This window comes from Ips typographus, linkage group LG4 (assembly GCF_016097725.1).
Source record: "Ips typographus isolate SLU linkage group LG4, UJ_Ityp_2.0, whole genome shotgun sequence".
NCBI classification, from domain to species: domain Eukaryota; kingdom Metazoa; phylum Arthropoda; class Insecta; order Coleoptera; family Curculionidae; genus Ips; species Ips typographus.
The window spans coordinates 7250228-7277816 of NC_138425.1; the positions used below are offsets into that span (position 1 = coordinate 7250228).

At 31.8% G+C, this 27589-nt stretch overlaps 1 protein-coding gene across 1 annotated transcript in view; it reads right to left on the minus strand.

Moving 5' to 3' along the window:
* Positions 1 to 26563, minus strand: part of LOC145728708 (pseudouridylate synthase RPUSD2-like) — a 110603-nt gene extending 84040 nt beyond the window's left edge. Inside the window, exons 1-3 of the mRNA XM_081979142.1 lie at positions 26316 to 26563; positions 8030 to 8216; positions 5320 to 5533 (exon numbers count right to left, since the gene is read on the minus strand). Of these exons, the coding sequence (XP_081835268.1) occupies positions 5320 to 5526 (207 nt within the window). The 5' untranslated portion in view covers positions 5527 to 5533; positions 8030 to 8216; positions 26316 to 26563. The remainder of the gene's footprint in view (positions 1 to 5319; positions 5534 to 8029; positions 8217 to 26315) is intronic.
* Positions 26564 to 27589: the final 1026 nt, after the last annotated feature.

Sequence of the window (27589 nt, forward strand, 5' to 3'; positions counted from 1 at the left end):
TTTCTTTTTATGAATAAATATTTTAACTGTAAAATTCAATCTTTTTTGGTCTCGTAGATATTCTCAATATTTACTGTCACAATTGAACATGCCTGAGTTGCTAAATTTTACACTCATTCGTGAATATCACGTTGAAAATGAAATGGGGATTTTACTCCAACAGTGCCATTATATTCCGACAAAATGCTTCGCTACATTCAGTATCTCCTGGATGCAGGACTGGGGTGATATGAATTTTAATCAAGCGACTTTTTTGCGTTTTTAATGCTATTCACATTACATCCGTTAATCTTAAATTAATGATGAAATTACCGCTTAATTTATCTCAAGTAAATTACCACTTTCAGCAAACAAGACAAAATTAGATAATAGATGTCCTTACAGAATGATATACCTATTTGGTAAAGAAGAAGGATGAACCAAACCTTATAACTTTTGATCTTCAGAGTTACTGAAAATGCATTAACACTTAATGTTTCAAGAGATCAACTTGGTCTGCACAGCTTGGCATAGCAAAAAGTTTTTTGAAATGACAGAATTAATGAATTAACCAGGGATGTAATACCAAACAAGAGTTTAGACGTTCTTTTACGACATATGACAAAACAGGAAACAAGCTTTTGAGTCTTGTGGAAGGAGGAATTGTCTTTCCTCCTCTTTAGTGCAACAGAGTGAAGTATTTTGTTTACAACCCTGTCGTTTTAACCCTAATGTAACTATTACCAGAACATACATCTGTCTGAACTAATTTATAAGTTTCTTTTACTAATTTATAAGTTTACTTAATTGAGGGTCTCTGGTAGTTTCTATCTATCTATCAACTGTTTTGATCGTAAATAATTATAATGAGTCCTTCAGATTTTGCAACACTTGAGGGCAACTTAACTGCCAGTAAATGTTTAAATGTGAATTTTATTGGTTTTGCAAACATAAAATTTAAGTTTAGAGAATCTATCTGAAATGATATCTTTTGGCTATAAAAAGACCATCCATTGGTCTTAACAGCATTTCATGAACTATTGAAGCTTCCTTAGAAGTATGCCTGGAATAGTTCCCGATTAGAGAAGTTGCCTAATTAATATCAGTAGAGAGAAGTAATGCTAATTAAACCTGCATACAAGTTCAAACTGAGGCAGAATATTATTAATAATTACATTACTTAATATTTTTTGTGTCAAGGACTTGTTCTGTATTAATACATTTTTAAACAAACTCTTTCATTACTAAATCGCTAAATAATAGCAGAGAGGCTTTTACAAGAATAAGCTGATTATACTGGAAATAAATCTTAACAAATCACACGAGTTGAGAGTTATAGCCTTCTTGGCCGCCACGTGGCCTAGCACCAATCTAAAATTAACCAGGTCAGCCTATTTTTACAAAGCCGTTCGTTTGTAAAAACCGAATGACAGATGATCGATACATTGGTGTGTCATTGACGAATGGAAAAAATCGTTACTTTGTACGATTTAATTAGTCCTGTTAATGGTTACGGACGTTGCGTAAATAGAAGTCAGACGTCAAAAAAGTGTGGGCCATTACAAATTAAACAATTCTAACGTAGTGAGAGAAACGTGTCTGATGTTTACGTAGATAAACCAACTACTATGCAATTAGTAAGTTACTGGAAAAAACTTACAGTTTCACCAATTACGGTCAAGCTTCCAGTTCAGTTATTAGAATAAAAGCAAGAGATGTTAAAGACAATTATAAACAGAAGCGGTTAATTAAATATGACACTCTAAATTCTGATGAAATGATTACAATAGCAACAAGAACAATCACAGTAATTAGCGTTGATCGATACAAAGCAACAATCGAGACATTTCATCTTAATTGTTACGTATCGCGTTTCGATATAATTATATGCTTTGAGTGGGAGTTTCTGACAAAACTATAATAGTAATATAGACTAGCTGACACTAAACGACACTTATTTAATATTTTAGTAATGATACAGCAGTTTAACTAACTAATATTGCTAGTTAGGATGATCCAGAAAAGAAGTTTTGTGGTTAGTTGGAAACCGTAAGCTATAAAAATGTTGTAATTCTTCTTATTTAACCACAGTTTTTGATCTTTTACTTCATCTCTACAGACCGTTTTATTTATTTGTTTTGCTCCTTTTTACATCACCTTTTCGCTACTTGGCCAATCTGGATGGGACCTACAGTTTATCGTGGGTTCCGAACCACGGTCCTCGGTCATATTACTATGTAGTAAATGACCTACCGACTAGGTGTGTGATCCTACACTGTTTTCCTCCAACAGGATATCCGATCCTATCCGGCTTGGTTACCGGCGTGAATGAGAGGCTTTTGCAGAGTAAATTGGTTCTGCACACCCTGGGTGTAAACGTAGCAATTTGACCGATTTGACAAATCGGCCGCACCGGGGATCGAACCCGGGTACCCAGCACCGAATTGTTATCAGCTCGTCGCTTTACCAACTCGGCCACCCAGCTGGGTAGACCGTTTTATCGAAGCTCAAAAAATTCATTGCAAACTTCTCCAACAAAATAGCAATTCCAATACTGTGTTAACATTTGCAAAGTTGAAACTCGAAAAAAGAGCTAGAGCAGCCATAAAACACTCTATATCCAGCGAAATAAAGCGCGTGCAAGAGACAGGCGTTTTGTTATATTCCTCATTGCAAAACAGTTTCGCTATGAAATTGTATGTGCAGAGGTTTTGGCAACTGATAAATTTTCTGGTTAGTGCTATTTTAGAATTTACCACAAAATTTTCTCCTCGTTTTTGCTATGAAGATTAAGCCAGAAAAAGGTTATTCTCATTTCAGTGAAACAAATCAAAATTTGGTCTAGGTCCTTTGAAGAACAACCCATTAAAGCATGAAAGTTTCACATATCCTCGACACCCTTATTCCATTCCAAACCGCTTAAAACGTTTTTTGCTCCCCGACTCGTTGTCCGAATCGAACAGTGGCTTTTTTACAGCTTTATTATTTCAAGTTCTGTTATTTGCCATTCTTCCAGCATTTGGGATCGGGTTTTATTACCGCGTGAAATGCGCCCCTCTTTTAGTACTACTAACTTGAAAGCAATTACGGCTTTTAGTGAAGTAATGCCTCAAATATCTTTTGCCCTATTGTGGAATTGTGCCTTTCTGCCATGAAATACGTTTATGCCGGGTTCAATTTCGAGTTAGCGCACCTAAAGAACAATATGGTTTACTCCAATATAGAAGTGTTGATGGACTTTACACCGGTCTGCTAAAACGACAAAGTACAAAAGGTTTATATCACTTTATGCTTTATAGTGTTGAAATGGATTTTTATTCTATTATCTAGGTAAAAGTAATTTTGTATCAATTTACTGCATGGTGTAATAATAATTCAACAATTCTACTTCTTTATTTGGTTTTTCAAACTATACTTTATTTGTAGAGCCAATCAGAGATTATTAGATGAAGATTTCATATATTTCCTAAGATCTACATTTGTTGATTACTATATTACTGATTTCATCATTATCTAATAAAATAATATTTTGCAGTAATGCTAAACATGTAAACAATGGTTTAATCAAAATTTTGTTCTATTATACACTTCGTACACAGTTAAGCAGAAAACACTACTTCAAAACGTTTAACAACTTAGCAAGTGGTTGTGCTTGAAAGCAATATAAAAACGCTTTTAAAGAGACATGGGCTTTCAGCAGATAAACTTGTCGAGTATTTGCAATAGGATCTCCATTTGACGGGCAAATTAGAAAAAGCCGCGCTTTCATTTACTGCAATACGTACTCGCGTGTATGCAGTTGAGCACTCTAATTACGAATGGTTAGGTTTGGTTTAAAAAGTGTTGCAGGTTGTATTGCATGGCGACGTATTCGGAGCAGAACTATTTAAACTGTTTACTTCAAACATTTCAAAAAGTTTTACCCAAAAGTTTGGCGCTGTAAAACCCAAACTTTCTAACTACATCCCAATTGGGAGTTAGACGAAACTAAAAATGCAAAAAAAGATTAAAATTTTATATTTTCTTAAAATTTGAAGTTATTCATCAAAAAACAATCCTTTACTATTATTTCATTTAACAAGTTACAAGTTTGTAATAATTATGGGCAAAAATAATTTAATGATTGATAACATAGAACAATAATTCTTTCCAGCAATCTAATTATACAAATTCCAGCTTTTTGTCTTCAAAACCTTTACCAACTCGATTTCAATATTTCGAGTCAAAATTAAGGTTGTCTCTTTGAAGACGCGCCCTTCTTTGGAAAATTCGGTTTATCAGCGCCCTTTGAGGGCCCAGATTAATTACGAGAGAGTTGATGACGCGACTTTGGAGTGTCAAGATTCTAAATATTTAAGTTGTCTCAACTTTGCTGCGTCATAAACGGTGCTAATTTTAGAACATGTCTGTTGACAAAGCGATTATAAACTTTGAGACTCCATTTTTTGAGGAATGAGGTAAGTTTACCAAATAAAACTTTGCTATTGTAAATTCAAAAGTGTTAATATGTAACGTGGTTTATGGAGTAAGTAAAAGTACAGAAAACTTTGAAGAAGAAGAAGAAAAAAATACAGTTTTGTGCACTCAAGACACAACTTTACAGCTCCATGGAAAAAAGAGAGGGATGATTTTTTTTTCTTTTCACATGTTTAATGACCTAAAAATTTGCACTGACATAATAAACTAAATCGAGCTTTATTAACAATGAATTAAATAAGAGTTAATTAACGGGTTTATCATGAAATTCTTGCCATAGAAATGTTATTATCAATAAGGACGAGTGTACTTTAAAAGAAAACATTCTTAAGATTTACTATTGTAACGAACAATAGTAAGAAAGTAAAATGAATCTTATTGACATCTACTTAAGTACTTGCTAAAGCTGTGTCTGTTTAAGGTTCAATTGTGTAAAAGTTCAGTTAAACTCTAAAACTGATAAAACTTCAGTTTAACTAAAACCTGTAAAAATGTAATTTTTAATTTAAAAAAAGTATTTAGTTTTCACATTATCACATTTAAATTTGTTGCCTTTGAAAAAATCAACATTAACTTTTATAATAATCAGGTGCGAGCAAAGAAAAATGTACTGGAAGTGATGTCAAGAAATGGGCGTGGGAATTTAATAGTTTGGCCGTCTGAAACTCCTGATTTGAATCTCGTCGATTTTTAATAATAGGGTTAGGGAAAACAGCTGGTTTGTGGCCAGTATTCACGTAATATTGATGACTTGAAATTTTGATTGTTCATTAATAAAAAAAACAGCACTATGTTTTCTGTACCAAACCTTTTGAACGGAATACCAATGGTATTCATTAAACCTGATATAAAAAATGTTCTTACCTTTCTTTGTGGTTGCCTAATAGCTGTAGGTTGTGTGGCAACGTAAGTCCTTAAAGTGGTCAATGGGGCAGGTAGTCCAGTCAGCATAGGCTGCATATGGACGGTAGGGGCTTGCAGATGCAAGTGACCTGCAGCATGAATGGGCACGGCTACCATTTTTTGCAGGGGCATACCCCATGGTAAGTACCAAGTATTTGGATGCTGCATTTTTTGCCTGAAAACATTTATATTTCATTCAGCATTATTCGAAACGCTACAGATTTGATTTAATTGCATCAAAATGATCGATGTAGACATAATGAATAGTTGAATTTAATGGCTTTTTGATGTACATCCTATTGCTGCCAACCGCAATGTTCAGTAAACACCTTGTTTTTTAGTACGAATAGCCATAAAACGATTATTTACTAGTGTTTAAAATATTAAAATTTAGTAGGTTTTAGAACAAGACAAAACAAAAAAAATAAAAATAATGTATAACATTAGGTACTATGTTAGTATAATGTGCACCTGATAAACTAATATACAAAATCAGGAAGTAGTGACGGTTTTAACTGAAAAAGTGTAAATGAAAGTTGAAGAACAGAAAAGACAGAGAGAGAAGCTGAAAACATTGGTAACTCCGCGAGAATGTCCAGAATTCGCAAACATCATCTCAATTTGTTATGGATATACATTTAAAAAAATATTATTCCAATATTTCCAAGTATCAATATATTTATTTATTAGCATAATTTCTGTGGAAACTAAAGAATTGTTCAGCAGTAATGATATCCATGGAAATTATCCTTTTTGAAAAACTTCCGTCTATATTTCTCTCATTTAACTGGACTTAAAACCAAATAATAGTCTTCAGTCTTTGAGAAACCTTCCTAAAATAAAAATCTTCATCGTCAAACAATAATCCCTTTGATGATGCCTATCGTTGCTCTTAATTACCAAGTCGAATTATCAGATTATTATATCAAAAGCCCCAGTTTACAGATCTTGGCAGGCCAAAAACATTTTTTTCTCTTGATGGTTTTTATTTTTAACATAAATTAGGTGTATGTAGTTGAATACTGTAATTAGCGACTAAAGTTTTATTAACTTGAAAGTACGTGTACGTGTACACACATGCTGTTTACTTGTTGACATTGATTGTTTTGTTTTCAGTTAAATAAGGCATAATTTAAGTCGAAATGTTATTATATGTGGTTTTAATACAATTTAAGGGTTAGTGGCAAGTACACGTTTTTTAACACAAGGCCAAAATGGGAAGCTTTTGCGACGTCCTAGTAAGCTGTATTATTTCTGGTTGTATGTAAAGCTGCATGTGGTAAACTCTTGAACCTCACGCTATTCTAACCTTGATGGTTTGTTAAAAATATGTGACATTCTGCATAAAATTAACTACAAAAAAAACCTTTTTTTTTTCCTTGGTAACCTCACATCTTGATTTAGCTATATTATTTTACTTAAATACAACTAATTATTCCAATAAAGATAGCAGAGCTATACAATAACCGAGTTTTATCACACAAAAGTGGTCTGGTAAAAGAAATGACATCACCAGCAGGTAGTACTTGCTATACCAGATTGCACCTACAATCAAACAGCAATATTATTTGCCATAAACGAAATCAAATGTATTTTCTTATAAGGAAATATGCAAATTTAGTAAGTACACTTTCCGTAAATATGCTAAAAGCAATCGCGTTGTATAATTCAATGAGGGGTTGATTAAAAATAAACACAAATAAGTTATTGTTCTTTTTTTAAATAAGGCCACGTTAGATTGGTGTGCAACAAAGTAATACAATTTCTGTGCCAAAACTTTGATATGTTAAGGTCTGCCGGGAACAAAATTACTTGATTCAGTACGAGCTAAATATATTCTGAATGCATTATATCAGCTCATAATAATTGTCATTAATATCATTTTTTACTAATTTCAACAATGTACGCTGAAAGCTTTTTTAAATACTTGGCAAAGTTTCAGTTTCAGGCTAATAATTTTAAAAAAAGAAAACACATCGAAAACTTTTTTAAATGCATTTCAGCTCATAAAATAATGCGTTCAATCCTCAGAAGAGACTAAGTTTTTTCCTTAGGGATGGAGATGTTTGATCGATGCGGCACGCTGTCAGGTATGCTAGGACAACAAAACTCGTAGAACATGTAGAAGGGTAAAATCCCAAAGGGAAAATGACAAAAAAGGGTTGGAAAGCCAGCGACACAAATTCTGTTTTGTTAAGACAAGTTTAATATTTTCCACAATGCTACACTTGTCAGAGTAGAAGCAAATGAAACAATCAAGTTCTTTAATATAGTTTTGTTGTAATGTCTCATCAGAACTACGAAAGTAAATAAAATAAGAGAGTAAATCAATCTTAAACAAGGACAAAAATGTTTTATTGATGGATTACATGTTGATGGTATATGATGCTGAAATGTAGGGTGTTATTGGTGATTGACTTATACAAATAAAATAACGATAATAACCAACTGATTTTCCTAATAGAACAAGTTAAACTTTTAGTTTAAATACTTTTCAAAAATAAATTAATCACCTGGTTACTAAATCCTAAACTAGTGGAATTTTATATTCTAACCAGACTTGTTTGTTGGGATTTCAGGAGTAAAAACCCTTTCCAAAATGGGAGTAAAGTTTAAGGAATATTGGCGCGCTTGTCGAAACAGCACACGAAAACAAAAACTTTTCACTTACCTTCTTATAAAGAATGCGGTTCCCGTCCGGCTCACTTTTCGAAACAACTTTTTTCTTTCGATCGGACGGCCAGACTTTGCCAAAATAATTTTAACGGCCCTACGGGACGGGAATCATTGACGAGACGCACACCCGGTGACTTATTCCATTATAAGTTTAAACGGTCAAATGCCACCACGATCAGCTCCTGAAATAGAAAACAAGTAAATTACGTATTTTTAGAAAACAACCATGCAAAGTAAATATTTAAAAATAATTACTTTCGAAAGAAAGTTATTCAAGCTTTTGTTTGAAGTAGGAGAATGGTCGATTTGTCCTGAGAAACCCTGTTCAAGCAATTTTGTTTCTTACTTTGACAAACTACCCACTGACTGAGTTATTGGCTTTTCCATAACCCTTGACATTCTTTACATGTGAAACTTAATTATAAAGGCAATTTTGTGAGTTGTTCTTCCACTCAACTACACATTAAAGAAAATAGTCAGAGACGTGACCTAACTATACTAAAAGAGCATTTAATACTTATTTGGAAATAAGCCTTAAATTTTCAAAATATGTGTTGTTCTGTTTGTACAAACAAATTGTTTGTATTAACCATGCTATTTTAATGATTTCTACCTTTTAAAACTAATCTAACGCTTATTTCATGTAGTTTTTATGTTAATTGAATTCTATACAAGGGAGTATAGTAGTTGATCATTTGCCGCAAATATGAAAACACCAACTTTTACAATAGATGAGCTATCGGAGTTTGGCAATGAAAATCCAGGTTCGTTAAAAAAAATATTGACAAACTGTGCATTAAGCCAGAAAACAAACAAAAAATCTGGGTACTAAAATGTTGATAGACATCGATCGAATCGAAGCGTTAATAAATCCTCAGAAAGGCTAAAAAAGCCCCGAGGGCCTGATATTAAACTCAATTTAACACAGGTTTATTGGATTTTTAGGATTTGTTAATTTATACGTTTTTTTATAGGCGTACGAATGAACAATACTGCCAGAGTAACCCACTTACCAGTTGTAGATTCTAATTTATGGGAACAGGACAAGAAACTCTTCGCTGAATGTCATCGCGAATAAAACCAAAATCTGCAGAAGCTAAGTAAAGTAGAAGTTTAAAAGAGATTGTAAATAAATTTTGCTAAAAACTTCTCCTGTAAACAATGTGATTATTTAATAAATAGTTTCAAGTTAGTTTAGTAGTATCAATCTAATTAAAAATTTAACAAATGTATGCACCATGAAGAATGCAAATGTGGTGAAGCAATTTCGGCGGTAAAGACCATCATCAGCATCAAAAAGAGACCCCCACCAAGTGAACCATATTGTCACAATATAGTATTCAAAACAGAAAGTAATAAAATAACGATTGTAAAATTACTAGTGCTTCATATTGGTGATATTGCATTATCAAATTGTAGGTCAATAAGAAGTTACTTTTAATACACTTTATGAGGGTTTTTTATTGGTTTTCACAACAGATAAATATCTGCTAAAAAAACATAATCGTTTCTGCGCATCCTTCTTGAAACTCGATTACTAACAGATATTATACCCAGAACCACCAGGCACCATTAAAAAGAAGAAATTGCTATGGTCTCATCCGAACCAAATAACTGGTTATGACATCATCGCCCACACATGGGTGATATAGAAACAACGCAATGAATCCGACTTAGATCAGGCCGGCGGACCGGCCAAGCCAAAAAAAAGTGTATTGGGAACCAAGGGGCGTTCTTAAATCTTCGTTTAACCTTCACACACCTTTTGTTCTGATCATCAGCATTTTCGAATCTAACTGGGACGATTCAAAGTTAATGGCCTTGTTGGGATCAGTGGGACATCCTTAATGATATTCCGTCCAGTCTTTGACGTTGCTGCTGTCTAATTTAATTGGGCAGGAAGCGAAGGTCTCGACAATCCCTAGGGAATGATTAAGGCCGCAAAGGATGAAACGCGGTAGGGCTAAACATATATTTTATCTGGTTTAGTGCACGTTTCTTACACGGTTCAAAGTCGAAATTAGTTTGCTTGTGGACTTTAGGTCGTTGATTAAGTCCAGGTTGTAAACCGGGATTCGGCAAGAAAATTAACAATTTCTCTGTAAGTTTTAGGGAAAAGCCCTGAAACTAATTATGAACAACTGTCGCTCTTTGGAAGCCGAAATTTAATACCTTAAAAGCTCTAACGAGGAAAATTTTGTTGATTTTCTATTTGTCGTGTGTTCTATTTCTTCTTAATTCTTGATAATTTAAGTAACGTAGTTAAAATAATAAAGATTATCCACTCTTATTAAAAATTTTAAGCACTTCTAACCATTACCATTAACTACCAGCCTTTCAAACAAATACCCTTATTTTATGTTTTTGATAACTGATTCGTAATCATGGTTTGGTAACAACAAAGATTATGAACCAAAACCGAAGAAAGCAAAACGGAAGATCTATGATAGCTGATTATCGATAACAAGAAAAGAATATCACACAGTCGCCTCCACAACAACTTTATTTCAGCTTCCAAGAGTCAAAAGTATGTTCAACCAGTTTCGGGTGTAGAAGAACCCATCTTCAAGAGCTCAGATGATATAAATTAGTGCGTTGGCTGTCTATCTATAAAAGTAGAGACAGTGAGATCGGTGTTATTATTAATTTAAGTCTCAAAATAGCATTGTTCAAAGTTAAATAAAGCTTCTTTTTGAAAAAATAACACTAAAACTTCATACCAACTACGTTTAAAGGTTACTTAAATTCTGTGATATCCCATGTCTTATTGGAGCTGGACAAGGACTCTAAAAAGGAAGATATGGAGATATTCTAGAAGCGATCAAGGAGCAACAAAACAAACTTTGAAAAAATGGACATAGAGTTCTACTTCACTTATTTGAATTATTTAATCAACCTGAATTTTTCGTGTAAATTGGTTTAATTGTTATTGTTACATTTTGATTTCTGAAGTAAATGTTTTTTTAATTTCAAATACATAACCTATTATCTGTTTTTAATTTAATTAATTGGCCTAAACAAAACATCAAATACTACCAATATTTTCTTAAAGACAGCATATGTTATACACGGTGTCCTAGGTTAGTCGAAAAAACGTGTCAGATGATAAATAAAAAATAACGTCATGTGACGTCTAAAGTCTATAGACAATTGATTACATCATTGCAAGTGAGGGTTTCACCTAAACTATACAGTGTGGCCCAAATGGTTTGATCTTGGCAACTACAAGAGCTAAGTAGTCGGTTAAATAGGAAACATTTTAGAGATTCAAGGTTTCCTCAATATACATTCTATTCTAGTTTTCGAGAAAATTTGTCATTATTACAATTTTTCAAAACGCAAAAGAAACTGCTCTAAAGTAAATTTTAAATGTGAATATAAAAATTATTTAAAAAACATTATAATTTATAAATTTATAAATAACCTCCTCTATACGTCCTGTCAATTACGCCTAATGATTTAGGGTACCGTATAAAACATTTTTAGAAAATCAGAGATAAAATTACCAATAAAAAAACTTCTGGCATAACATAAAATATTTAAAAATATATAAATCATTTTTTTATAACTTTTTTAGCTCACTTCTGATCTAATAGTGACTTTGCCAATTTTTTTTATATAAAGTGGCTTTTTTGGCACATCAAAGTAGAATATTTTGCCAAAGCTGACGTTTCAAAAGTCTTATGTAATAAAAAAAATCCTTTGTATGTTATGTTTTCTCTGTTATACGTCCTAAATGTTTATATAGTTTTACTATTTATATTACTAATATTTTCTTTATTAACCTGTAACTGCACTTCATAGCCACCTTGTCAAAATATACGTCTTACACCTAGTGTAATTAATTTTGCAAGTAATTCAAATAACAAAATAAACTTCTAAAATCTTTCGATCTAATGACCGACATATTTACCTTGAATAAACCAAACATTAGCACTACCGTAAAGGAACTGTTCAAATACTAGCACGTAAAAATTTTGAAAATAAACTAACACCGAACGAATTCAATAAAAAAAATTGCCGTGACGTCAGACTTACGTCAGCTTTTACAGATATGGAACGTGGTCAGTTTTTTCTGCTCAATAATCACGAAAAAAGCACGTGAGTTCCAGATTTATTGTTAGCTGTTTCAGATCGACATCCTTTGAGTCGTTCGTTAACGCAAACCTGTACAGTTTGGCAAATTTTCACGAAAAGTTCCAATCTAGCTCTAAACCGTTATTATATTGAAATTAAACTCTGATTAGCCACCGCAAATAAAGCTTAATAGCCCATTGAAATTTAAATAAGCGTGTTTAGAGTACGGCACGTACTTGCTCTCCTTTTGGTTGGCTGGTCGAAATTCCGATTTACAAGCACTTATCGTCTTAAAATAAATTGAGCGTCTGCTCCATATAGTTTAACCCATCCATCGTTCGTCTAATAATCGAGCTTGATTGAGTTTTATTAAGGCTTTATATTGTCCGATAAATCGGAACCACATGCTAATCCTTCTTCAGCTTTTAACTAATTGAAGTTGTAAAGAATTCCCAAACTAAATATCTATTGGAGCCGATTTACTAGTAACCTCATAATAAATGAGATGGTTACATAATACCTATTCCTCTCAATTAATTGGTAACTTTATAACGCGTTCGACTAACTGGTATTAACGATCTTTATTGAAATTTACGAGTGCAAAAGGCACACGCTGCTCTATTTGTTAATTGTTCATGATAAACACAGTGTGCCATTTTAATGGTTTTGGTATAGTCTATCAAGCCTTAGAGAACTTAATTAGAAACTGTATTTTGAGACTTTCTTTGTCTATAAATATAAGCAATGCTAAAACAATATTTCAATTAATGGTTATTGGATAGGTAAGCACAAATTAAACTAGCCTACTAAACAAACATTTAACACTAAAATGTACGTTGTATTTGGTATTTATCCTCGCTCTCTCATTACTTATTTTACAGGGTCCAACACTCAGTCCCTGATTAAATGCCTAAATAAATGAGTCAGCGTAATTAACTTTATACATATTTTAGTACATCTAACTGATTGAGTTTAGGGCAAAACATGATACTAATATTCTTGGTGGATAGCTAAAGTATGGTCAAAGTGAAAAGCTTTACAATTATTAGTTACATCCATCTTAAAAACCATTAGACCAACCGTGTAAGCTTCACGCCCTAATCAATTGCAACTTTGTTGCGCCGCTGGCAAAAACACGCTATCAATCATCCAAAAGTACCTCAAAAATCGGAAACAATCACTACGTAGCTCATAAATATCAAGATTGCCACTCTCTAACGTCATAGATCTCGTGTGTGATTATAAATAAACCAACAGTTATGTCAGCCATATGTCATCGACCGGTGCAAACCGGAATATCAAACTGGTGGTCAATATGCATTTGATTTATTATTTTATTTTTGTTTTACTTTATAGGATAACCATTAAGTATTACTGTTTACTACTTTAATATCTACACTAAACTTGTTAAAATAGCAAAACACAGCTTATGATCACAAAATCAAACTTTTAATAAGTTTTTAATATTTGTAAACCATTAATAAACCAACACTGCAAAATTCTGTTTTCTCAACAAATCGTAAGTGAAAACTGAACAAGTGTTATTTCCTTCTGGCATATCTTATTAAAACCTAACAGACAAATTGGTTTCCATCTGAGTGCAATTATGTTAGTTTTCACGTGGAACGCTTTACTCCAAGTTAATTGGCGACGATAGTAGCAGCGGCAAACTATCAGTTTATCAATTGAATGTGACAAACCTGGAGCTTAATTAGTCAGCAGTAGGCGAAAAAGTCTATAGTTAAAATTAGCAGGTCAGGACCAAACTCTAATTAAAAATCCTATTAGCCTAAACGCCCACGCTATTCAGAGGCGATCTTCTATAATTAAGTTTTTTTGAATGTTTGAAACTGGCGGGTATTCAGTGATTTATGTCGGGCTGATGCTCGTTTATTTGACGATGGTTGTTAATTAGAGGATGTGGAAAAATTTGATCGGACCACTAACCCCGTCATTAAAAGGGGTTAATATTTCTCCGGTAAAAAATACATTTGGGGCTGAATAAAACAATTCAGTCAATTAATTAAACAGTAAAAACAATATAAATTCCAGAAGAGTAACCAACTAATATGGCATTTGTATTTTTATCCAAACATACATAAATTAACATCACTATTTAAATAATTCATTCAATCAAAAATTTTATGAATAAAACAATGACTCAATATACGCTATTAAAACAAATGTAAAATTAGCGGAACTAACCTTCTTTGTCAACCAATATTTGTTTCTGTTACGCCTCTATTATCAAAATAAAATATTAATATTATTTATGAAAATAATATTGTGCATGTTTAATTTGATAGCAACAACGCGCAGCTTAGTAATTTTAACCACACAAATTACCTAAATTTAATTATGTGCTGTTAAATGTAAAATCAATCCTATTTCCTCTTTTCAACCTTATTTAAATTGTAAATTCAATATAATATCACCAATTAAGTTTGATTTCATTTAGCTAATTTGTACATATCGTGTACTGTTTACTATAAATTGATTTCATGTAGTTTTTTTCAGATCAGCTCTACTCGACTGAAGTTCAGTTGCTTGCTTGGAAAATGCAGTAAATCGATTGCAATTTTCTTTTAAATCGCAATGGGGATTGCCATATACTCTGCATAAGAAAACACTACAGCCAATTGCAGTAGAAAACTTCAATTTAATCGCTTTGTAGCTGAGCGGAAAGAAAAACAAATATACTTTACAAAATAGTGTTAGCGCCTAACAAAATACAAATACGTTTACTTAAAAATTGTGGTGATAGTAGTAAAATACTGTATATTGAGGTAAAGATATAGGTAAGATAGATTAAAGAAAATTATCAATGATATTGTCTTAAAGTCAAAACTTTGAAGTTTTATGATTTCTGAAAAGTTTTTGTTTTATTGTGAAAATATGTTTCATGTGATTAATATGATGAAAGTTGCTCACGATTAAAAGCAGAAAAAAAGATAGAAAACAACTATAAAGCATTTCATTTAGCCTATCAGGTCAGTTGCCATATGTTTGTCCATACATTTTTATTAAGAAATTAACAAGCACTGTGTTTCTTTCAGCCCAAACTACTTAGATATTTAGGCTACGTACTCTTGTTCGGTGGGTGTATCAAAAACTAGAGTTAGATACCTACTACATGTTCTGTAAGCCAAGTTTTTGAAGCCAAAAAACCAAATTGGCTTAGCGTCAATAAACTGATTTGCTCAGTGTTTCATGTAGTCCGGGATATATATACTATATATATACTCAAAAATATATATTTGCCTTATTAATCCAAGTTTACTTGATTAGATTTATACCGTCAAAATTATTAATACATGAAATAGTTTTAGTTATTCATCTTAATCAAAAATGTTTTACGCATATTATGTCATTTTGTGAATATGTTCTAACCTTTGTATATGGACTATAATTCCAAAGTTTACAGTTTCTTTCCGTTGATTTTCTATCTGTGCTTGTTGTGTGTCTATATGGTAATGATCAACAATAGTTTAAGCCATATAAGCAGACAATAATAAACATATAACACCCGTAATAGATATAAAGAATCAAAAGGACTTTATGTAAATACATATAAGTTTTACATTTTACCAAATTCTTACAAGTACAGAAAAAAAACATCGCATACATACTACGACGCATTTTCCTATTGTATAACCAACATATTTGAAATGTTCGTCACTGATATTAAAATTTGTTATTTAAAATATGTACTTACCCAAACATAATATTCAAATAGGATACATTAATATATCCTGCCAATTATATTGGGTGGTTAGAATGGTAGATGGAAATTGAAATATTACCAGAATTTTTAGATGATAAACTGATAAACTTGTTAATTTGTGTAGCAGTTCAACTTTTCACATCAACCAAAACACTGCGTATTTCTTAGTTGATATATGAACAAGGGTTGATATTTCCATAAACACACTGGGGGGTACCTAAAAGATTCCCTAAAAACATCAAAACTCACCCTTTTTTGCACTCTGAATATTAATACGAACCTTAAAATATATAACGTATACTACAAACTTTGAATAAAGAAACAAGAAATATTTTTACGATGCTTGTAAGCAGAAATTGAGAAACAAAAACCATATTTCAGAGACGTGCTTAACAAAAGAAACATTTTGGACATTAACTAAGAAAGGTTTGTTCTCTTCAGGTTGTATTATAAAAAATTTAGTTGAAATAAAACATGTTCAAAAAATAACTCTTAGCTGGGTTGAATATTCAATAAGCCTAATATCCACAGTAACATAAAAACTCGAAGTTTTGAGAGTTTCAAAAGCTGTGGATCAAACTTGACAGTGTTAAAACAAAGAGGCACACTTCTTGAGCAAGGAAGTTTCTAGGATCATATCACATATTGTAATACTTATTCCTAACTCATATTAATAGAATCTGCATTTTGCAATATTGGACTTAAACGTGAGGTAAAAAGCTTTTTACGACGAACTGGAGAACACATTATCGTTTCTGCTCAGTTTTATTACGAAAAGTAATGTACTTATTTACTGGACAGGATTTGACTAATGCAATAGTTTGATACGTTTGTGTGTAGGTTGAAAGCTTTTTTAACTTTTCTAACTTTAGCTTTTTTATTATCTGTACTTCCTGTATAAACCCAGATTAACTTAAAGCGTCTTAAATTAGTACAAATAAATAAAGTACCTAAAAGTCAAAATCTGAATTTTAATAATTATACAATAGCTGAGATTTTACCGCATTAGAGAAAAACCAACTCAAACAATGTAAGCTAGTAGCTAATAGTATTTCATCACATTGTCGGCACTAATGCTGGTAAAAGGTCTAAATTTAAATTATTCAGTTTTAAAACTGGACAGGAACTCTCCGTGCTCGCTTTATTTTCGAAACTGAAACGAAACAAATTGGCTAGGTGAGGTCTAAGTGGTTTTTGCTCAGAAAGTTTCCAAACCAAATAAATACGAACCGAATCTCCTCGGGGGAATTTACCAAGTTTTTGGCCGAAAAAATTGCTTCAATGCTAAAGCCGAAACAAGGTCGAAGCCACGGTAAATTGTACGGAACGACGGCTATTATCAACGACAATCTAAATTACAAATTAATTTCTAAATATAAGACAATGATTTCATCCATTAACAGTATCTGATTTCCACGCGATTTAGAAGAAGATGCAAACAAATTACTTTCAATGTATTCATACCTTGCTAGGTCACGGATGTATACAGGGTCGTTTCTAGTTAATTAGATAAATAAGCTGCTAGTTACGTATACATAATGCAAATAGAAAACATTATAATATCGAATCATAGTCTACAGAAACGTTTTAAAACCATGCAATTTGACGAGTACAATTATTCACATATTGTTGCCAAATTTTATGTAATTGTATGCAATTTTATGTTGTTTCAGCAGAAGCTAAAACCAACATTAACATGAAAATCGAAGAAGTGAAATTCCCATTACTTTCCTCGTGTTTATTTTGAAAACAGTTTGTGTTTTGACTGTATTTTGTTGAAGTGTAGATTAAATAACAGGTTTTCAAAGCCTATTAAAAGCCGTAAACATTGAAATTTAATAATTTTACTGGTATGGTTCAAAACAATTTTTCAAATTATTATAGCAGCAAACCTTTGCCAATTTGCAAACACTTTATTATTACTTATTAATTGAAACAAAAAATAAATAAATTTATCGTTCGTTTTCCAGTAAACGTTAGCAAATATTCATAGCATAATTGACTAAAGTGGCTTCTGAATTGCATATTCATAAAAAAATTCATTGAGAACCATCAGAACTAGTTTTTGTTGATACTTAAGTAATCGTTTGCTTTCAAGGTCTATTATCGAAATGGTATTCAAAACGTTTATTCAAATTTAAACTGCTATATTTGACTAACAATATTTATGTTCATGTATTTGTTGGATCCGGATGTTTTAATTACAAGTGCAATAAATCGATTCTAGGAAAAGCATTGAAAATACACATTGTTCTTGAAATTGAATCTATTTGTCACTTCTATTTTTTTGTCACTGTTTTCGACAAATGTCAGTCTATCAAAGCGGATGTAGCGTACCATAATTTGATTTCAGAAGATCATATTGGTCACATGATATCAGACGTTCTTATGACTGGTCATATGACCAACTGTTTTAGACTGACAAATGTCATTTACTAAGCTTTGCGTCATTTTTGTGAAACGCTGTGGTTCTCAATAATTCTCTCCTGTTATCCTATTGATTTCGTTTGGATACTTTTGAATTCTATACAAAACTATACGGAAGCCAATGATGAGACGAGAAAACCATTAGTTATACAAAGATGAAAACAAACTTGGTAAGTGACATGTGATAACACAAATGTTATGTCATGACGCAGTTAGTTGATTACATGACCAGTACATCAAAAAGACTGATTGGTATCTTGTAACTAACTGTCCAATTACATCCTTTTTGGTAGACTGACACATGTCATTTATGAAGTTTGTCGTCATCATTGTCTAGCTCATTGATTTCTAATGGTTTCTCTGTTCTTAACATAAGTAAGTTTTCGATATTTTAAGTAGTGCACTAAACTTTTTACACACACTGTACATGCATATATCATATTTATCAGTATATCAACCATATGGTTACACTCTTAAGTAATTAAAGAATTTAAAAATTCTCTAAGTTTAGCCTAGTTAATAGTACTTTTTTAATTAAAAACATTGTATAGTTTTATCAGATTACATCATTAATTAGAATTGGTTTGCATGTGGGCATTCATTCACCTAAACTACAAAAACAATTTAGCCTGCCATTGTTTTGCGTTACTTGTATTATAAATTATTAAAAGTCTTAAAAGAAGGATAATAAAATTCTAAGTGACGATAGAAAATGTGGTTTATGCCACCGCAAACTGTCTAATCTACACTTCAATCAATATAAATCTTAAAGAAACAAACAAATTATCCTGCATTGTTCTAACCGAGACTGCATTGTATTCAGTAATGTTTTTCTGTAATGTTAAATGCAATTTTTATAAGAAAATTTATGGTTTTTCGTGTATTTATCTGTTACTCTATCCTATTGGTTTATTGCTACTATCAATATCTCGAGACGTCTTAGCGGGGCAAAATTTATAGAGTTTGAGAAAATTTTATAGCACTTGTTTCGGTCTACTCTAGGTAAAGAAAGTTTTTTGTACGGACAGGAAATGAAAAAAAGAAAAACTTAGTAGAACTAATAACTTAGAATTATTTATTTTTTTAGGCAAACTGGTATATTGTAGTCATTAAAGCAGTTTATGTTAAAACGACAGTATTTCTTGACATTGAGGAAAAACTTTAAATATTGAATTAAGGTCACCATATCTTACCAAATTTAACCTTTAAAGTAATAGGTAAATGTGAAAGTGTGAAACAATTTTATGTCATCACTCACATAAATGCTAAACGAAGGTAAAATTTAAACCTATTTAGACTAGTTTAAAAGTATTTCTATAATTGTCATATCAAGCTTACTAATATGGAGAAAAGCTTGAAGCTATAGTATGTTAGCTTTATTTGAGAAATATAGTGAGTGAAAATCGTCAGAAAATTCATATTAACTAATTACAGTGCAGTTATTAAAATTTCTTTTTTTCTTAAATCATAAGTATCCTATATCAACGGAGATAGCTGTAAGTAGGATGACTACAATAAAAAAATCACCAAAACTATAATAGTCATTTAACAATACCACAGCATTTATGAGCAATTTATGACAAACATTCAAGAGGTTATCGTTATATTAATCAGACAATAGCAATAAAATTAAATGTTTTTTTTTTCTAACATTTCCTGATTGAACACTAAATCACTATAAACCATTGAAGTGTCACTATGATTTTCGTGGTTTTTTGTCGTTAAGCCTGGGGCTGTTCTCGCTCTTAAACCTGTTGAATGTTGTAACATTTAACACCAAAGTTCAATTTTTTAAAAATTGCCACCGATATACGCAAATCTGGTTTGGCAGCGCTTACGAGTCTGGCATTAGTGATATGCACCCGGATTCAAAGCGAGAGCAGTGGAGAGTAAACGATTCATCTTGCTAATACACTACAACGTGATTTATGACGTATATCAAGTCTAAATTTTAAATAATTAGGTTATTTAATGACTTGGTTCCGAAAAAAAATCATCATGTCAATGCATGAGTTGCCCACATATCCCTGAGTCACCTTGTATACTACTACACCAACTTTAGAAAATACAGCCGGTACACATCTTCTAATCTTGATTAAAAATAAAAAATCCAGTGTGGTGACATTTGTTTTCCGCCATTCGGATTACCGACTAGCTTTGGGATTATAACTGCAATTTCAACTGTTTGGATTACTGGAAGTTTGGATTATAGCATATACGGTTTCACGAAATATTGTATCCGATAGGAAGTTTCAGAAACTTAAGCGGTTTATGCACCTTACGTTAAAGAACTGAAACACAATCTTATTAAATTTTAGATCGTTTTGACTGCAAAAGTCTGGATCTTCCAGATAAAAGTTGTAAAACATTTTTAAACAAAATGCAGCAGGCCATAAATAGACGTTAATATTATATTATTTTCTTATTATTGCGGCTTTCCATTTAAATTTCAATCTAAAGTAAAATCTTGAGATGTTAATGCTAATTTTGAAATTTCAATTTGACGTTAAACCGAGCAGATAAAAATGATCCTTAATGGCATCGATTACCCATTATTCAAACCGTATAATTTGAGTGTCTGCCTAATTTGGCATTCATTCGGTTAATAAATAACATTAAGTCTGAACGAATTAAATTTATTCAATTTAAATTCACTTTTCAATATCAAGATTGAAACACATGTAATTTTTTACACAGTGTATTTACGTTATAATAATCCAAACCAAGCAAGACTGGTTTTATGTAAATTGACTTAATTAAAGGTGCCTTGTGTTGAAAAAATTAATTAGCTCTTTCAATGTTTTAATTATGAGTGCGTGATCTTATAACATTGTTTCATATCAGTTAAGGGAATCAAATATTTTCCTTGAAACGAGACACATTTCTATAAAATGCTGTGTTCTGACGAGAAGATAAGAGTCTATAGACATAACTGGAGTAAATGCAAACCAGACACCTAGAACAGATGTTTTTTATGAAGCAAATATAGATCATTTCAATATAAAGATTCTTTAAGAGTAAAACAAACGTTTGGGGAAGTCATACTAAAAGCTGTAGTTTCTCTGTTTGAGCACCAGCTGTTTTTTAGAACAAACTACTAAAGAAGATTTATTTAATAGTCTTTCTCTTTAAAATGTGTATATAATATTTTCTTTATCAACGAACATTGTTGTGGTGATGTAGGCTACAAATGTCAATTATGTATTGGTTGCAGTTGTAAACTGTGTAGACTCCAAGACTTCTAAGACCAGACCAAGAGAACAATGAAGTATTTTTAATTTATTGTATTTTGTGCATTCGTACGAGTAAGTAAATTACTTTGTATCTTACTTGAAATAGCAAAAGCAGAAAACGTGTTGTCTATATTCTCAACTTTCTTTTCATCATTGTTTTATATTTGAAAAGATAGATAGATAGAAGAGATAGATGAAAGTACAGACTAATTATTAAGTACATTCTAAACCAACGTGCTTATACCATTATATTATTTTATTACAATAACAAAACATAAATATTGTCGGTCTTACGTAAATATTTACTTCGCTTTATTACTTAGACTAGGTTCTCCTAATAAATATTATTTAAATAATTCCTTCAGTATTATATTCTACTTAAAAAAGATATCCTACAGGTTGACGAAATATTTGCCACATTAAACAGCGACGGACTTTCAAAAACTTTCATTATTAATTATTATTAGATATTCCCTCTTAATCGAAACGCTACTAATTTTAATTATAATGATGGAAACCTTCTGCGCTTACTTTAGAAAGGTTTAATAATTCATGAAACGATACCTCTTAAACAAAAATCTTTTGATTAATATTTCTCAATAAAACATAATAATAATAACAAAACAGCAATAAAACCAACACCTGACACTATTTTTTCATTGTCTTTCAGATATTTTGCCTTCCAATTTTCTGTGTTGTGTTTAAAAACCATCCCTTAAACTGAGCCAAGATTTAGATTTGCATAATCGGAACTTTTAACGAAAAAAACGCGTTTCCTTCGTGCTTACCAGGCTGGGGATTTGTACTTTAAACTAAAACAGCCCCAAGCCTCATTTTATTCCCTGCCCTTCCTTATCAGGCCATTGGGGCTTCCCGAGATACAAAGGTTCATCAACTTGTATTGTATTTAAACAGCGGGGGGCCCCACTCGCCTTTTGTCTTTACCCCAGTTTTTTTCTTATAAATTAGTGAGGTATTAATCTGTATGCTTGTGTTTACGTTACTTAAAGCTGTAATAAATCAGTAAATATAGCCCAGCATGTGTGTGTATAAAAGTTTTATACAAGCAAATTGTGTTACACAGATACAGAATTAAATGGTTTATTAGGTAACACGCTCGAAGCGATTGATAAACGTCTAATTACCGCATTCTTGCCCAAACTGACCAGACTTCTACAAGTGGAATTATGCAACTGATTATTAAAAAAAAAACTGGAATTTGATGAACAAATCTACAATTTCCACACGTGAAATTTATATATTTAGAGAGGCAATTATGTTGTGCATTGAAATTGATTTGCAACAGATTTTGAAGCGGGTAATGACACGGTTATTTTGCACAATAACAAAAGAAAAAGAAGCTCCTTTAAGTCAATTTTGATGTGCAAATTATCGAATCGTGTAATAACAGTTCTCAAACACTCGAAGTAATTGCCGGAAAATAATTACTAAACGTTGCGACAAAGCTTTGGTAGTCTTCCAAATTGACTTTATTAAAAATATCCTTTATTGCCTGATGTTAAATGGTCTTTCTGTCAGATCCATTTGTTATTATTTTCTCGTTATTTAACTTGAACTTTATTTTCCTCAGATCTCGCCGTTGAGTATGATATTCTCTGTTCAACGAGGTTTTCCGCTTCAAAATCGGTCGGCAAATAAGCCGGAAAATGGATTTTTATTCGATTCCATCAAGTGAGTACAATCGTGGGGAGAATTACTTCAGGTCGGAGATCTTTATCCAAAAATAATGCATGCTGGAAAGCTTTCGATATAAGGGGAAGTAGATAATTTTCATTTTACACAAATTTCTGTGAACTTTTATTATGTTAAATATAATTGAACTAGTTACAAAGTTTTACTGTCAACCTAGAAATATATTTGTACTTCCTACCTCCCAGACCTGGAGATTTAAATTAGACTGGAAATTATTAAGAACAAGACAAAATTGGCTTTTTTCCAAACAGACAAAAGAGTGTGTATTCGTGGATTGACAATGATTAATAATTAAGTTTTATGAAGCAACAATCTTGGCACCACCAAATAAATTCATCCTGTACTAATTCCATTAGGATCTGTGGGTATTGGCCGATACGTGGGTAGTGTATTTAACCTCGATCAAAAAGCAACTTTTCAATATGGAACGGATTAAATTTTTAAATAAAAATCCCTGTTTAAATATACAAAAAATCAGATTCTTCAAGCAGAAAAAATGTTAAATTTGACGATGATGCCTTCAAAACTTTTTAATGTTCTGCTCATATCGCACGGTTTTTGGAATACATATACGTAGACAATACATGTGTTGTCTGCTACATATTAAATTAGTCTAGACTTGAGTGCATGTAATGGAATTTTATAGGTGATTTAAGAAAATGCTGGCACACTTTATCTGCAAGTCTTCTTAAACCTTAAAAACTTTGATTATTTAAATTGAAGCCAAGTTTCAACTTGTAATGTAGTTTAGCACGCGAGTATGTCATCAAAGTAACTTTCACTAGTTCTGTCGTCGTTGCTATTACTTCAGGTGCATATGGACTAATTCGACAAGTTATGCAATAAAAAGTTATTATAGAATTACAGACTTATGATGTCAAATTAATCATTAGCATGCAAAGTAATTAATTAAAAAACCACGAACTGAATTTCATAATGTTAATAGTTTTGAGAGTACAGAAAAATGATTATAATTTTAAATGTTTTTATAAAAATGTTAATACTCAAACACAAATTGATCCAAGTCTGGTCAAAGAGTCTAATCGAAGTTTTAAGCACTAAGTTGTACTTTTGTAGTTGAAATTACTAATAATAATGGCACACATTATTTAAATAACTCTCTATGACTTCAGTTGTTGGTCAAAAACGTTTTATAATATATTGTTTCAATTATGCTAACTTTGTAACTTTGAAACTAATTCGTTTCTATTATCTGAAAAGCTAGCATTATTATCTGAAAACTTTCTAGTTAAATTTCAGTTTTTAGTAAACTGGACAACGTGTTTATAGCCTTTTGTCCACTTTTATTATGCTCAACTTGAAACTGATAACCTGCCCAATTTACATTGTATATACATTTAAGGGGAGTTTAGCTCCATTTTATCCATATAAAAGCAATTCTTAATACAATTTTTAAGACCGAAAGTTTTTTAAATGCAATAAAAAGCTCATAAATTGCTCGAATATAACATAAAAGTCTTTTTAAATGTTCAAAAATTTATGATTCCATCCTAAAGCCGTTATATCGATAGAAAGCATTCACTCAGGACCCTGTCCTTAAAGGGATTTAGCTCCCCTAACAACCAGTGAAATATCTACTCCTAATTCTCCTATACACCGGTGAGGGTAAAAATACAGAGCGACCCAGTTTTTGATGATACTTTTAGTAAAAATATCAGAAGCACTCTTCTATAAAAACTGTTACGAACAGATTGACTTACACTTTATAGAAGAAGTGTAAACTTAGTTATGACTTTTTGAAAAGGACAGAAAGTAGCAACTTTTATGCCTCTTCAAGATTGAAAATTTCTTTAAAGTAATTTTTGGTCAATATTTGAATTTGACCGAAATCAATTTTGTTGTGAAAATAAAATCCTGAAAAATAAAGACTGAATAAAAAAATGTTTTGATTTTTTAGTTTATCAATAATAAAATAAACGAAGTAAAACTTTATTATAAAAAAATATGAAGCTTTTTCTTAAAAAAATAGCATTTTTAGCTTTTCGTCACTTTTCTTTATTACCTTACCGAGTATCTCATGTTTAACTAAAATGTTTTTGAAATGAGAAAAATGACGCCATTCTGAAGATATTATTATTCAAACAATTTATAATTTACCAGTAATTTTCTGACAGTCATAGATCTCAGAAACACGTTTTGTATCGAATGCTGCAAGGATACTTTTCTAAACCCTGATTTTTGCAACTTTGTTTGACAGTCAGGGACAACATTTTTCTTATCAAACTCACTTGGAGTGAGAAAATGACTGTTTTAAGCACATTTGTGAAATCCTCATCAAATAACCTGAAAAAACACTACAAATTGCTACAGTCAGGGAGAAAAGCGGTGTCAAAGTTTGAACTGTCAGAAACACAGTTTGAAAGGACAGTCAGGGAGAAAATTGCCTGTAAAACCCGCTTGGAGTAAATAAAACCGATGTCAGAATTTCAAGAAACAGTATTTGTAATTCACCAGTAATTTACTGGTAATTTACCAGTTAAATTTTCCTAGTAAAGTAAAATATTTACTTTACCGGAAATTTTCACATCACTAATTATTAGCATGATTAACTCAACAATAATCAAACGTTAGTTTGAATTTGAAAATTAGAGGATTAGAGCTGTAAATTTTTTTAAAGTCAAATTTGTTTGCTAAGATACTTTGACGTTAAAGCACTTTAGAGAAATTACTCTTGGTTTAATTTAGCACGAATTTCAGAAGTTCAATGTACGTACCATAAATCACTGATAATTGCAGGATTAAAATGATCTAAACTTTCTGTAATGTGCCATTAAAATACAAGTTAGAAACGCATTAATTCTGTTTCGCGGTGGGTCCTGGTTAATATTCGTTCGAAGCTCAATGAAATTAGGTAACGCCATGTTACGTTGACAAGGTAAATGTAAACAAAAATATGTTTTATAGCATAGTTGAATTTTGGTTTTTTCATCATAGTTGCTCTCGTTTAAATGCTTAGGAAAATTTGGCAGCCTCATTACTAGTTATTATTATATCACTCTGGACAAAATTATCAACATGCAAATTTTCATAAAAAAATTAAATAAACTTTTGTCTGTAGTCACAAAAATGGTATCAAAAATATTTACCGTAATCAATGTAGTGTGGACCAAGATGAAATAAAATCAAAACACAGATGACACTCAATCACAATTAAGCAAAAAAAAATTGTCCGAAAAACTGGTTCTGATCGCGCTATTAGCCAAATCTAACCGTAATGTGTTAAGGGCAATTCGTTGGTCGAATATTGTCATTTACATGGAACGTCGCACGTGTTATCAGAGTTCCTACGACCGCAGGTAAATGCAACTCTTTTCTGCGGGAAACGGTCGAAGACTGAACGCAGCAGGCAGCAGGATTGAACGCGACGACGTCGACTCTCGCAGCGTCGGAGACGTCGGCGTCGCGATTGCAGGACGACCTGGTTGGTGCACGATCCTTTCGCTTGCAGGATAATTATTAATTTTGGGGTGTATGGAGTTATGTATGTCTGATTAAGTCGCGACAATGTAAATAACGAGCATGAATGTTGGATGTATTACGGTTTATGTAACAGTGAAAATTAACGTGACGTCGAATTAAATGAGGACGTCTTGCTTTACATTTCGAATTGATATTGCAAGGTGATCGAATGAATGATTTAAGACAAAGCTAAACTGGTACTATAAACTAGTTATTGACTGATTTTCAACATTTTAGCACTGAAATTTGACAAGTGATTTGACGTAATGTAAGTTTTGTCATCAATTTTCTGGCGTTACAAGAAAAATACTGCAACTGTCTCTAATTTAATAAACTTAGCTGTCAGATCAAGATTAACGAAGTTATCTATTAAGTAAAATACCATAAACAATCCCAGTATATAGACAATTATAAATGATAAATTTCAACCTAATAAAGAGAACATAATGGCAAAAAGTCGATTATTTTCTATTACCTTTACGAAATAAACTCAAATGAATAATTTTTATATAATTTCAGTTATAACTGAACCATTTCTTTTAAAATAATTTTGTTTTGTCTGCACGAAATTTAATTATTATTACTATTATTAAAGCGACAATGTTTCTACAAAATAATGTAAAGTATGATCTCCATCCCTAAACTATTATTGAACCTGTGGGCCTAGTTTTGCTTTACTTTAGGAGAAGGGTATCGGCTTGACCGGCCAATTAGAGGATGGAAGAGGTTTTCTTGGGGTATCGGTCCTAGAAAGGGCTCAAATAACAGACTAAGCTTTGGTCCTACCGAGCTTTCGGAATTTCCTCTTTGCTTTTGCCTTGGAAGCTTAAAGTTGTACAAACTGTGGGTTATAAAATGTGGTTATTTAATCCGGTTAGCAAATTAATATGAATTTAGCACC